Genomic DNA, 15,079 nt, shown 5'->3' with positions numbered 1-15,079 from the left:
GCTCATTTCCATTCTACATTTCATATGCAATCAAAAAGATTTGCAAAAAACAGCTCACTCTCTCATCCTCCCTTTTCCCTTTGGGAGCACCAACTGCCAGGGAGATGAGCAGTAACCACCCACAAAAAGGAAGGAAAGGAACCCTAAGATTACTTAAATGTAACATTGAGTATACTTCACCAGAAACAAAATAAAATATATATTGTCAAAAACTCAGCTTTGCAAATTTGCAAAATTACATTACCACCCAAATCAAATTTCAAATCTAAATTAACTAAGCATAATGCCCAAAAAACAAGTCTTCAATTGTCACTCAACAAACAGATAAATCTGAATCTATACATTCCAGAAAAACCTGAGGAATTGTGGAGAAAAAAAAAATTCCACTTTACTTTTTCACTCAGATATATCAAGAAATGCCATGTCTTCCTCTGAGATATTCAGTATCTTCTTGAGAGATGGTGCTTATATATCTTTTAGTCATCTTTGCATCCCTAGCACCTAGTAACGTTGCTGGGAGAAAGGACTAAACAAGTATATGTTGTATTTAAATACTTACTCAATTCTCCACTTTAATAATTGCTATTTAAATCTTCTTTCTAAAAGATGGGTTTTTTTTTTGGTTTTTTTTTTTTTTTTTTTTTTTTGAGACTGAATCTCACTCTGTCACCAGGCTGGAGTGCAGTGGCATAATCTCAGCTCACTGCAACCTCTGCCTTCTGGGTTCAAGAGATTCTCCTGCCTCAGCCTCCCGAGTAGATGGGAATATAGGCACGCACCACCACACCCAACTAATTTTTGCATTTTTTAGTAGAGATGGAGTTTCACCATGTTGGCCAGGATGGTCTCAATCCCTTGACCTCATGATCCACTCGCTTAGGCCTCTCAAAGTGCCGGGATTACAGGCATGAGCCACTGTGCCCGGCCAAAGATGTTTTCTAACTAATGACTTTGGCTATGTTTCTTACAAATTAGTTTAAAATCAGCAACAATAACTTTGCTTAATAAATCAGTGAAATTTTAAGCATAAATAATGACAGAGTAAAAAAATAATTCAGTAACTTACATTACTATTCTAAATCCTATATTACCTAGAGGGTTTCACATTCAACTCTTTTATTATAACTAATATTTTCTTAATTCTCTGGATTTAAGACTATGCGATTACTTGGTCCAGCATTCCCCAAAATGCATTCTCTAAAACACTGGCTTTGAAAAAAAAAAATGCTAACAAGTTATTCCTCTTGCAGAGTGAAAAGGGAAAGGTTCCACAGTCAAATCAGATTAGGCAAATTTAGGTGACATGGGTTTCTTGAAGACCTTCTCAGAGGTTTTCTTATGCTGATGTGCACTGTTAAACATGTGGTCATTTGATACACCATTATTTTATGTTCCACTAGAAAAGAGGGGGAAAAGTGGCCAAACTATGATATATTCTTGTCACAATGATTTCTGAGCTGCATCTAGATTACCAAGATAGTAAAATGTAAAAGAAGTGCATCTTAGAATTTATGAAATAGGGTAGTATGCATGGTTTCTCAATTTGATGATGAGATTCTTTTTACAAGGTAAAATTAGTAGAATCAGTGTTCTTCAGATTATAATTTGAGAAATGATGAATTTCTAGTAAAGCCCTCAAAAGGAAACCAGGACCCAAAAAGTTACTACTCATAGTCACATATCTGGTTAATGACAGCCAGGTTCTCTTGTCTGCAGCTTTCCTCCTTTAGTTTATTTGTCCATTCTGTTTCTCTCTTGAACTCATGCTTGGTTGCACTTCACCATACCTTCCTATTGCTAACCCATGTGCCCACAGTCCACTCCTACCCCCCGTTTTCTCATTTTCCACTCCTACCACCTCCCACTAATTACATCTACATGTTCCTTCAATATCCTTCAGAAGAACTGTCATTGCTTGAAATCCTGTTCTGAGAATCCAGCCTGCCATCCTGGGAGGAAAGAACCACAATGTTTCTCACTTCTACTCCCAGCCTCTACGGTAAAACAAAAGAGAAAGTGTTCATACAGAATCATAAAACTTTCAAGTATGTAACTCCTTTCATCCTATAGATCATAAAATTTAGACCCAAGGTGACCATCTTTCTCAACAGAATGTAGATTCCTTAAGAACAGAGATCACATTACTTGTAATGTGGCATTATTTTGATATATAAGATGATATTATTCACAAGCATTCATTCATCCAACAAATATTTATTGAACACCCTATGTGACAGACACAAGTGTAGTTGCTGAACTGTAACAGTGAACTAAACAGACAAAAATATCTGCCTTCCTGGAGCTTACTCTGAAAGAACCAAGGACTTTCCATAACAAATAGATTTTGCCTGATCAAACTCATCACATTTCCCAGAGACATTTTTGGTGTCCTCCCTTCCACCTCCATCTTTTTCTCCCCAATTTCTTCTCCCTTAAAACAAGGCATTTAAATTATACAGAACAAACTTTGGAAAATGTCAGCTAATGTAACATAATGTAATCTAATGTAATGACCCTCACCTGAAGGTCATGTCTAATTATAAAAGATTTGACAAGAACGTTAGGTAAATCTCAGTTTACAGATGCAGAATAGGAATAGAAGGTACAAAAGAAAGATTCCAGGGGCCAGAAAGCAAGTTGGTGGTAGAAACAAACTAGTAAATAGAGATCAGGCGTCTAATCTCTTTCTTCATCAATACCAATAACATAATGAGAAGCTCTGAAATTTGCTGTAATATCTAAAATTTGCAGAAGAAAGATTGAAATACTATTCAAGTGGAATATAATATAAACAGTCTCACTCTGTAGGCCAAGCTGGAGTGCAATGATGTGATCTTGCTCACTGCAATCTCTGCCTCCTGGGCTCAAGTGATTCTCCTGCCTCAGCCTTCCGGGTAGCTGGGATTACAGGCGCCCACTACCACGCCCGGCTAACTGTATTTTTAGTAGAGACAGGTTTTCACCATGTTGGCCAGGTTGGTCTCAAACTCCTGACCTCAAGTGATCTTCCCACCTCAGCCTCCCAAAATGCTGGGATTACAGGCATGACCACTGTACCAGGCCTCAAGGTGTATTTTCATAACATGCATTTTTAAATGACTAATACAAGTGTAAATATACTGTTTTTTAAAAAATCTAGGAAACTGAAATAAATGAAATGAGGATTTAAAATTTTCAAGTAAATAGCTGAATTCAAACGCAAAGGCACAAAAGGTAATTTCAGATAATTTGCCACTGCATCTTAATACAGTCTATTTTAAAGAATGTGAAATTACACTGTACATAGCAGAAGCAGTCATGAAATTCAATCTCTAAATAAAATATTTAGATGAAATTGTAAACTAGGAAAGGATGATAGTAAAAATTCATCAAATATCTATCCACAATGTTAGTGAAATTGTGAGCTATCATTCATGGCTCATTCCTTCATTAAAATTGTGTCTCTTGAGAGCAAGAGTTAGCTCATTTTAATAAACCCTTCTATAATCTGTTACATAACATTATTGTGAATATGTTTAGATAAATAAGCATCAAATTACCTATATGATTCCTCCAAAATCCATATTGTCTAGATACTCTAACCCTGTTGAATTATCATTTATTTTCAGAATTTATGTTTTACACACTTTACAGTCATTGTTAACTAATTAATTTCTTGAACAAAACTAAAATTTACATTTTTTGTTCATGCCTATTTAAACTCTCTTATTACTGTATTTTATAATTCTTAATGTATATAAAGAACATATTCCATATTTAACAGAAAATCAAAGAATCCACACTTAACTAACCATATGCCCAACATCTTATTCATACAGTTTTATTGTTATATAACAATTTAGCCTTAACTAATATTCATTGTCCACAGATAATTAAAAATTCATCTGGTAATTGGATGCTGCACACCAACTTTTCAACATTAACTAAAACTTTATTATATCATAGAGCTATTAAAACAGTGTGTTTTAGAAAAACATAGGTGCGGCAGAGTACTTATTAATCAACATTTTAAATATAATTTTTCTTAGTCTTCTAAAATATTTTCATTCGTGCCAAAATTGATTCATGCTTAACAGTCAACATGTTAAAGTAGTAACGTTTTCAATATTCTATAAAAATTCAAAACAAAGCAAAACAAAATGTGAAATTTTCTTTAATTCTTGGGTGGTCTGCTGAAGAAAATTTAACTGCATATAAAACTATAAATGACTGTTAAATCAGCTATTTCGATACAAGATAAGTTAATTTATGAAAACTTGTTTCAGTTTATAGAAAGTCTACACAAGAAAGACAATTTCAATGAGATGTCCAAGCATAAGGGAGTTAGAATTCTATTGAAAATGGAAAATGGTTTTGTGCTCTACAAATACTGTTTGAACGTAATATAAGCAGAAAAATTTGTGGTTTATAAATCCATATGTTCTTAACTGGATATTCTTTATATAATTTTGTTTAAGTTTTCACAATGCACCTATGTGCTAATATCAATAATCGTTCATGCAATGAAAGAATGTAAACCTAGTGCCATCTACTGGAAAAAGTGGATACCATTTAATCAACTAATTGCAAATTATTTTGTGAATTATGAGGTGAAATTTGTGTATCTTTTTTTAAACTATTTGTTTCTTTTAAAAAAAAATCCTCTCCACAGCATTTTAATAAAATCAAAGGAGTTAGGTAAGATAAAGTTAGGTCAGAAGTTCGGTAAGAATGGTGAAATTGGAAAACTGAGGGCATTAATCTGAACACAAGGGACAGAATTCCTTTGGTGACACCAATACAGAAATCAGAAACACTGTGTTCTGATAAGAGATTTATATTAGGTTCATGTGTATCTTTTAGAACAGATGTTCTAGACATGTGGTCAAAGAGGCCTCCTTGAAGAGTTGCAGAAGACCTAACAAAAAATGTCTTGAGATGATATGAAAACATGTGTAGATGTATACATGTCTTTTCTGGAAATAAGGTCATAACTTTTATCAAAGGACTATGTAGGTGGTCCATATTTTTCGTGACCCAAAAAAGGTTCTGAAAAACTAATATAGAAAGTCAATGCATTCAGTAAGTGAACAGCACACTGACGACTTTGATTATTTTTTAAGTACATCAATTCTATTAATGAACTATTGCCAGCTCAAACTTGAATAAGTACTTATTACACACGTGGCTTTAATGCATATCTGTAGTATTTCCTCTTTACAATGGAGACTTTAAAGTACAATAAACAATAATTTGCTGCAAAGGAGTGATTGAAAGGGCCAGAGTTCTTAATTCTTATGCTAAGTATAATACATACTTATTCACTGCCTCAAACAGTTTACTACCAAAACTCAAACTGTTTGCAAGAAAAGGTAAAAGTAATTCTGGATAATATGCATTGAATCTGTTGCTACTTTTTGTTATTTGTTTAGCTACAATGTGATTTATGTTTATGGCATCCCCTATATTGTATTAATGCAATAAAGTGAGAAAAAATTGTTAGACAATAAATTCAGAAGCCAAACTATGAAACTTTTAATCTTCCCCTATAAAGGAGTTTCAAATAAATTTGTATTCTCTTACAGCTATGACTTCACCTATATATAAATGTTCCAAATGTTTACTGATTCATTTAACAAATATTTATTAAGTGCCAGGCACTGTGTTAAGCTCTGGAGCCATAAGCCACTGATTCATAGAGTTCTAGTTATACAATGACTTTCTAATGCCATTTGCAAAATCTAAGACTTCTAATTGCTACATTAGAAAACTATGATATAGTTATAAGCTACAGCCATGTGACTCTTCAATTCATAGAAACTATTAAATATGCCACTAAAGTCAAGTAAGAATCACAACCACATATTATGTGTATGATGGTAGAAAAGAAGCATTATTTATAGCTGTAATTAGTACTGTTTAGACAAATTTTGTTTCACCCTCACTTGGCTGAAAGCTACCATGATATCTAGTCTAAACTACAGTTACACTTAATTTTTATCTAACATTAAAACTATGTATAAAATTGTGCTTCCTAATTCCTCCTCAGATAAGGCTTCAGTCTTAAGAGGCAAGGAAGTCTAATGTTCAAAAATGGAAAACTGTATCCTTCCCACACAACCCAGCAGACTTCTATGTAAGTTCCCAGCATTAGTACCGAGTTTTAAGATCTGATTAACCTAAAGCCAAAAGTAAAAATATGTGACAGTTAATAAAAATCACAGAATTTAAGAACTAAATAGATTATCTAATTTTAATTCCTCATAAAGATGAAGAAACTGTGATCAGGAAAAGTTTATTGTTCAAGGTCACCCAAGTTAAGGAAACAGCTTTGGTTAGAGTTTTCTAAATCCTAATCCAGTGCTCTTTTTAATACATAAAAGAAACTGTTGTTAAGAAATTAGAAAAAAATTCTGAAAAAGAAAAATTACCTTTAATTACAAACATGAGTGAACCATAACTCAGATGCACTTAATAAAGTCTAAATTAAAACTATATTTTATTTAAAAAAATAAGAAGTAAAGAAAGTCAAAGCTGAAAAATAATAGATCACTCTTCTGGGATATGGCCTTCATGCAGGTCGATCCAGTTATAATCAACTTTAAGAGCCTGTTCCAATTATATTTTAGTTCTGGAATTATTTCATATTGAATAACACTCAAAATTAGCAGTGTGCTGGCTAGGGAATAGACATCTCTTTGAGATTTCTGTTGTAATGGGTTTTGACCAGCAACAGTATATTAAAGCAAGACTTCAAACTTTCACCTTCACTTCCTATATTTCCAGTTTTGGCCTCTTCTCTCCCTACCTGTACAAAGTAATAAAGACTAGAATTTCCATTTCAATTTCATCTTTATTTTTCAAAATTTAAACAGTTTGTTTCATTACTGTTGAGGTTAATTTCTTCAACATAACTATACATCTAAGAGCAAAATCCTATTAGAGAAATTAATGATGATAAAGATTTTGCTAAATCCAAGATATAAAAAATGTATACACTGGAAGATTCACTTTCATAACTTTAAAAACTCAGTGGTGCTTGAGTGGTCAAGAAACTGTGGAATACTACTCTAGCCAATTCATTTTTCAAATTAAAATGAGTTTACAAGCCCTAGATAAGAAAGATGAGAGTTTCTTTGGGCTTTTACCTCTACTCGGTAGTAAGAATAAAAGAAATCTGTTGTATATTTATTGGACTTGAATTCTGGTTCAGCTGGATGTATAAGTAAAATAAAGAGATGAGAACAACAGATCAGCATGGTTATTTCTCAAACATAAAGTGTATTTGTGAGTCCCATGAAAGTAAAAAATAGTTACATGAAACATAGGACATATTTTAAAGTTTGAAAAGTCTTTTGTATTAGAAAAACATAAATCTATATTAATACAAATACAAGAATTTCCATATTGAACATAATGAAGGCATACATGATGTTTACTAAATGCTAGCCATAGTTTTAAGTACATTTCATATCCCAATCTATTTAATTCTCACAATAACCTTTTCAGGTGGGTACTACTGTTATCCCCATTTTACAAACAAGGAAGCTAAGGCACACAGCTAATCAGTGGCAAAGCCAGATTTTAAACTCAGTCTGACCCCAGACAGAATTTGTTGTTTCAGCACTGTACCATAATGATTGACTTCTTAAAAACTGTCAGCTTTGTGGAATTTATCTTTAAATCATTTGTTATCAAAATTTAAAGGTACTTATATTTCAGTTAAACAAGCTCATTATGAAACCCTTTAATTCTTGACTGTCATATCTTGAAGAATACACTGTTAACTAATGTTGCTTCTATAAACATTTAGCCTCCTCTCTATTTGGCAAACCCATGTTTCAAGAACTATGCTGGATACTTTTACACATTGAACTTTTTCCAGAGGAGAACATCATTACAGATAATCTAAATAACCTCCCTAGCCCACCTGTGATATGTACTGTACAGCAATGAAAAAGTTCTGCCTCGCACAAGAACTTGTGGTTGAGGTTTTCCCTCAAGATCATATACAATTCAACAGACAAACCTTGTCGGTTCTGCAGCCTGAATCTCTCCCAATTATAATCTTTCTTTTCAACTCTACTGTAATGACCACAATCAAGGCTTCAGCACTTCACATCTCCTTCCAGCCTCAGACTCCTCCAGTACCCTTTACTGTGGCAGCGCAGGGGCATGTGGGGCCAAGGGGCATACTGAGAGGAGTGGTTGGGGCCTCTATGCATTAAGCTTCACTAGACCCTCATGTCACCACAAATGGACATAAAATCTACTTTTTAAAAAAGTGTATTTGCTATTTAAATACAGCTTCAAAACAAAAATACCTTCCACTGTCTAATCAAGTTGTCATACCAGCCTCTCTCGCAGAAACATCTGGAAAACCAGCACTGACCTCCTATAATACTAAATCAATAATCTTTGTAAAATGCAAATGAAGTCATATTATTCCCATTCATCTCCCCAAGATTTAAATTCCTTAGAATATTATATAAAGTGCTTCATGATTTGGCTACCCGTCCTTCCTTACCTCATCTATTTTCCCCTGCCCATCCAAACAAGCCATATGAATAATTATTTCTCTGAACATTCCTTGCTCTTTCAGGCCTTCATGTTTTCCCATGCTATTCCTTTTGTTAGAAATGGCATCCCCACCACCCTGCTTAGAAACCCAACTAACCGGTGCTCCCAGTCTGAGATTCAGCTCAAGCACCATATCCTCCATAAAGCCCTCCTTAAACTTCAGAGATCTTCCCTTCCTTTCAACATTTCTTTCCCTTAAAGAAAAGATCTAGGACCAACCTCCTCTGAATTACCATAACACACCAAGTATAAATACCTCTAGTCTAGTCAGGTCAACATAATTCAATGGTCCTCTCACAGTTTCATTTCCATCTTGTACTTGTTGAAAAAACTCAGCTTTACCTTATTTATCACTGTATCCTCACTGCTTAACACAATGCCTGGCACTCATAGTTAACATTTATTGAGTTGGAATTAAACTCTCTATACAATGTAGTAACAGATATGTACACTAATGGGAAAATGTAAACAATATTGATAATCATGTTCACAGAAATAAAATACTTAACCATTGTGGTTTTCTTAATAAAATTAAAATATTAAGCTTATGATATAGACCTATAAAATTTGGGACTTTCATGCCTCACTTGTTTAAATTCCTAAAATCACATTTTTAAAACGTGCAGTGATTCTAATTTAAAAACCCACTGATGCATATTACTTCTGTTTATTTGGTTATTGTTAAGTAGAAATTTTTTTCTTTTTAACTACAATAAATTGGTAACTTAATTATGCTAACATTGTTCATTTTCATTTTTTCCTAAAGGAATGGCCACATGTGGAATGAAAAGCATTTTCATTGTTCTTGACGAATGTCCTATTTTGTGTGATTTGGGGCAGTTTCTCACTCAGACAGCCAGCCTCTTATGAACGTTATGATTTGCAGATGTGTAGTGTGCATTAAAGAACAAGAAGATATCATGAAATATTAGTGACAATTATACACTGGGCAAGGAAACTGGACAATGTTCCAAAGGTTGTAAGGATTATGGAAATGAATGTTACTCAAAGCAGAGTGGTGATTTATAACCAATTTCCGTCTTCAAATTAGGGCTCAAGTAAAAGAAAACGAAATTTAGCAAAGTATGATGGTGTATCATTTCCTGCAGCAGAAACACCCAGTTGGCCCGGTGCCTTCACTATGTACAGTACAACAAACAGCAACCTGAGGGAAGCCCACAGGCTCGAAGGGCTACTGGCTGGCTCTTTGTCACCAAATGCAGCAGGTTGAATGCAGACATCACTGTGATATCTTCACCAACAAAACGAGAAGCAAAGAACAGGGGCAAGAGCTGAGTAGGAGAAAAAACAAAAACAAGAAAAAACAAATTAAAACATCACAAATATTGAACACATTCATTGCACAACTGATGGCTACAGTTTTGTCTGGAACTGAACACATGCACATATTGCTAATAAATTTCAAATGCCTATTTTTCAGCCAGTGAGCTTACTTTCAACCTAGCTTTATTTGTATCTTGGAGATAAAATACACACTATGTAATAGCAGTGTAATCCGCGAACACAGTTTGCAAGAGGTTGAGAAAAAAGAGGAAGTTTAAAACAGTTGAAAGGAATTAGCATTTACTGAGTTTGTACCATGTGACAGGAACTGTCTGGAGCCTAATACACACATTGTATCATTTAATTCTTACAATAAACCGAGGAGGTAGGTTTTACACCCCAATACATATGTGAGGAAACTGTGACTCAAAGGTCCAAGGGCACAAAGCAAATAACCAGTGGAAAAAGGACTAGAAAACCATAGACTGCAGAGTCATGTTCTTTCTTTACACCATGCTGCCTTCTAGCAATTATTGGCAAATCTCCCTCCCTGGAGAAGGCTATAAAATATCATAAGATTAAGAGATACATTTTGTTAGAATTTCATTTTGTAAAACAGAGAGCCAGAAAACCTAAGGACAGTTAACAGACTTCACTTTCAAAACAGCATTAAGTTTTAATAAAGCATGGCAAATATGAATTTTTATTTAATTGTATGATTTATAACTTCTAGGTCAATTCTGTGAATAATATTCATGATTTAGTAATAAAAAGTATAAAATGCTTTTTAATGTATTTGGAAATGAATTAATTTTGTATTTGGAAATGAATTACATGGAAGAATCTAAAAATTGTGTAGATATTAAACTTCAGAGAAAGTTCAATTCTTAGGATTTTCTTAAAAGTTTTGTACAATATTTCAATTGATAAAGATTAACTTTAAATGGAAATGGAAAATATTAGATTAATAAACTTCATATTTGTTATTTCAAATTATCATTTTAAGTGACTTTAACCATTAAATGTCCAAAAATTGATATAAAATTAATGTCTTATTCATCTCTTGAACACTTCCCCTGCTCCCCACCCCAAAATGAAAGTCTGTTCCAGACTCTTCCGACCTCCTTGAAGAACAAATGTATAATAAACAGCAATATATTTTACTAAATCACTCTGGAGTGTATCTGACAGAAATCTGCTTGTATTAACATGCCTGAACTCTGACTTCCCCAAACTAAACTCACAAGACTAAAACATTTTTGTGTTACTAACTGGAGACAAAGGGGAGGAAAAAGGAAGGTAAGTATCACAATGCACAGCCTGAAAGAACCATTAAACATAAATAAACATGTCATTTTCACGAGTGACTCCAGAGCAGGGAAAAGAGAGCATTCCTTTGGAGCAGACTACCACACCGACTAATAAAAGATCAAAGGTCTATACCTCACAACACTATAAATAAAAATGTATTTTTTCCTTGTGACCCTTCTCTGTGAGAAATAAAGTGCACACGGTAAATGTAATTACTTAGCAAAGCTGCAGCCTCACTGTGCTTCCATAGTTGACCATAAAACGTCTTCTTATTCTGTTTCATCAACTCCTGTACCAGGCAGCCTGGGCGCCTACTGACCACTGTGGCCATCTGGCTTGTGTCAAAGCCAGCGCTCAGGAAGAGAGGCAGTGATGTCACTCTGCAGGTCAGGGAAAGAACAAAGATGCATTCTACAATTAAAAGCTGAGGGCCACAAATACCGGGAGCCCTGCAGCATGACATGACTGTGTGATTTAATATTCTGAGCTGCCTGTATTTCTACCCAAATAGCCAGGGCTCCATCTAGTGGCAAATTAGTTTTGCCCAGTTTTTTAAAAACAGAAGACCCAAACAGTGTAACATTAGCGCCAACAAAATGGGGCATTGACAATGACTGCTTTCAGAGCAGTCTAGTTTTTATACTGAAGCACGAAAAGCACAATTTTTCACACTGTTCTCCATTTTCTAATCCTACAAGGAATGCATTTCATAGGTTAGGATTTGATATTATCCGAATTATTTTAATGCTTGCATGGATAGTAGAAAAGGAGTGAAGTTTGCAAAATGCATGCAAAGTGGCGTTACTCATAAACCACTCTGAAAATATATAGCTGAGATGTAAAGTGAAAAACAGTCCAAAAAACAGATGTATGCATCTTGATGCCTTGGTTAAATCAAACTCATAATCTTACACTTCCACAGAACAAAAGAATCATAGTTAATATGGCTCTAACATGTATTTTTATGCTGAAGTGGTTTAACAAAATTATTTTTAGCTCATGTTTTCCACCTCATTAATGTTTACGCTTTAACAAACAGAGCTAAAATACATATGTTACTGTGTAAGATGGGATATCACAAGAGATGCGTGTGATCCATGGACACAGACTGTCTGGGTTTGAATGCTGGTCTTGCCCTTAACCAATTCTTAACCTTGGACAACCTGCTTACCCTCTCCAGGCCTCAGCTTCCTCACTTATATGATAATTATTAAATAAGTTAGTTGGTAAAAAGTACTTAGTACAACTCTTGGCACATAGTATATGCTCAGGAAATGTTAGTTACTATTATTATTTAACATGCCAAATATTTGCTACAGTTTTAACTGTATGAATTAGAAAATTTTAACAGTCCATTTATATCTACCTTACTTAGAGTTAGCAAGCTATTCTCCAAAGAATCCTATTTAGGCCAGAAAACTACTACTTGGTAGATTTCCACAGTAAATTATCCTAAAGAAAACAATAGAACAGAGAAATACTAAAGACAGCAGTTGGCTGTGCACAGAGCATATGCCATGCACAACTCTAAGCACTTTACATTTATTAGCCTTCTAATCCTCACAACCTCATGAGGCATATACTATCATTTTCCCATTTTTAGATATAGAGACTGAGGCATAGGCAGGTTAAGTAATCGGCCTAAAGTGTTACAGTTAGTAAGGGACAGGGACCTTAAGTAATTGGGTAATCTAATTTACACATGTAAACTCGGGCCATTTAGCTCCAATGCCAGTGCTCTTAACCACTACACAACTGACAATGAAAAGCCTCAGGATGCACTAGCCAACTCTAGATATTCCGATTCTATGTTTCCCTACTAGGTAGTATGATAAACATGTAATAAGGAAACTTAATTCAAAAAGATTACTTGATGGCTAGGTGAAGTAGCTCACGCCTGTAATCCCAGCACTTTGGGAGGCCAAGGTGGGCAGATTACTTGAGGTCAGGAGATCCAGACCAACCTGACCAACATGGAGAAACAAAAAATACAAAAATTAACTAGGCGTGGTGGCGGGCACCTGTAAACCCAGCTACTCGAGAGGCTGAGGCAGGAGAATCACTTGAACCTGGGAGGCAGATGTTGCAGTGAGCTGAGATTGTGCCACCACACTCCAGCCTGGGCAACAGAGCAAGACTCTGTCTCAGAAAAAAAAAAAAAAAAAAAAAAAAAGGTTACTTAGAGATTCTCTCCCTTGACACTGAGAGGAAAAAACAGGGAGATAAAGAGGTGAAAAGTCTGAGACATTCTCAGATTTCTAGATTTGATCTTTCTAGTTCCACCACATGCAACTCCAACTTACAACTAACTGTCCTTTATAGTTATTAAGGGACAGGGTCTTTAAATAATTGGGTAATCTAATTTATACCTATGAACTCAGGGCATTTAGCTCCAATGCCAGTGCTGCTGACCACTATACAACTGGCAATAAAAAGCCTCAGGATGCACCAACCAACTCTAGGTATTCTATCTTTCCCTACTAGGTAGTGTGATAAACATGTAATATGGAAACTTAATTCAAGAAGAATTCACCTTCAAATTTTTTCTCTAAATTCCTTGGATATACCTTCAGAATCTGTAAAGCTAACTCCACATTAATCTACCAAAACTTCAGTATGTTGATAATATTGTACTTTTGAGGACCAAACAAACAGCTACTTCCACTCCCAGACCCCCTAAATTCAATCAATTTGTTAGCTTTCTTCCATTTGTACTCCCTGAATTGCCTGAGTGAAGACCATTGCCAGAAACAACCCTAGTCCAAAAAGAGGCAAAAGCTTAGCATTAAACACCCTGCAGAAATCAGTATTGAGCAAGGATCACCAGAAAATCTATAATTCTCCCAGCTTATTCCCAACTTCCTCACTTTTGCATTGACTTTTATTCAATTAACTACATGGATGAATAACATTTACAGATAATCCACCTGCCTTGGCCTCCCAAAGTGCTGGGATTACAGGCATAAGCCACCACACCCGGCCTAAGCAACATGTTATTTTTTAAAAAGCCAGATAAGATGTCTCATGAATCTTCCTAATCTCCCAAAATATCTGGTAGATAATTTTGAAAATAGTGGGTGTTACTGAACCATACCTAATGAGCAGTATCACATCATGTGTTAAGAACAGAATTAGATTCCATAATTGTCCATAATTTCCTGCTTAAAACATTTTGATGATTCCCCATTGTATATCACAGGGTTCTCCAAACCATATTCTGAGAAACACAAGATAGCCCTTCAAACAAGTTAAGTGATCAAACAGTCATGGAAATTCTAACCAATATAAAGGGTCTGAGAAGTCTTCAGCAAACATACCTGCTTAACTTTGTCTCAATTGGTGCCTCTGAAATGTTTTTGATCATACAAAACCCCTTTCTGTCCTATCACCCAAACCCCAGGAGAAGGAGTGGCATTCTGGTAAATTCTTCTGAGAAAGCCCAAATTCCTAAACAAATCACCTAAAGTATCTAAAGGTCTGCATTCAGCTGCTGCCAAACTCTTCAGCCTTTTCTCTTGCCACACCTCCACAACCCACTGCACCCCACACTCCTGCCATATCAACATGGTGGTAATTTTCCTGATAGGTCAGCTGTTTCCTATTTCCACCTCCATGTCTTCATTCCAGATCCTTACTATCTTTGCCACCACTCCCAACCCCCACCATTCCTAATGCCTCCGATTCTAGTCCACAGTATAGCACCAAATATACTATCACATCCCCTGTAACAATTTTCGGGGCACTGATCTGCTTAGATATCTCCCTCTTCTAAATTATAAAGCCCTTAAGGACAGTGACAGTGTCTTTCATCCCTGTATCCAGGTACCTGGCACATAAAAGAATATGAAAATGACTGTCTATATGGAATTGGTTGTTGAGGATCATCATTTCCAATGCTGCTATTTCTGCCATTTCAACTGTGAAT

At 35.1% G+C, this 15,079-nt stretch overlaps 1 protein-coding gene across 2 annotated transcripts in view; it reads right to left on the bottom strand.

Moving 5' to 3' along the window:
• The window catches only part of MSRB3 (methionine sulfoxide reductase B3), a 178,485-nt gene that overhangs the window by 136,587 nt on the left and 26,819 nt on the right, over positions 1-15,079 (bottom strand). Inside the window, exon 2 of one of the 2 annotated variants that reach the window (XM_003926530.3) lies at positions 9,725-9,851. The exons of the other annotated variant lie outside the window; for it this stretch is intronic. Coding sequence (XP_003926579.1) covers positions 9,725-9,800 — 76 coding nt within the window. The 5' untranslated portion in view covers positions 9,801-9,851. The remainder of the gene's footprint in view (positions 1-9,724; positions 9,852-15,079) is intronic. 2 annotated transcript variants of the gene reach the window in all.

Source organism: Saimiri boliviensis, chromosome 7 (assembly GCF_048565385.1).
Source record: "Saimiri boliviensis isolate mSaiBol1 chromosome 7, mSaiBol1.pri, whole genome shotgun sequence".
Classification (NCBI taxonomy): domain Eukaryota; kingdom Metazoa; phylum Chordata; class Mammalia; order Primates; family Cebidae; genus Saimiri; species Saimiri boliviensis.
This window is presented reverse-complemented; position numbering and strand designations above follow the sequence as displayed.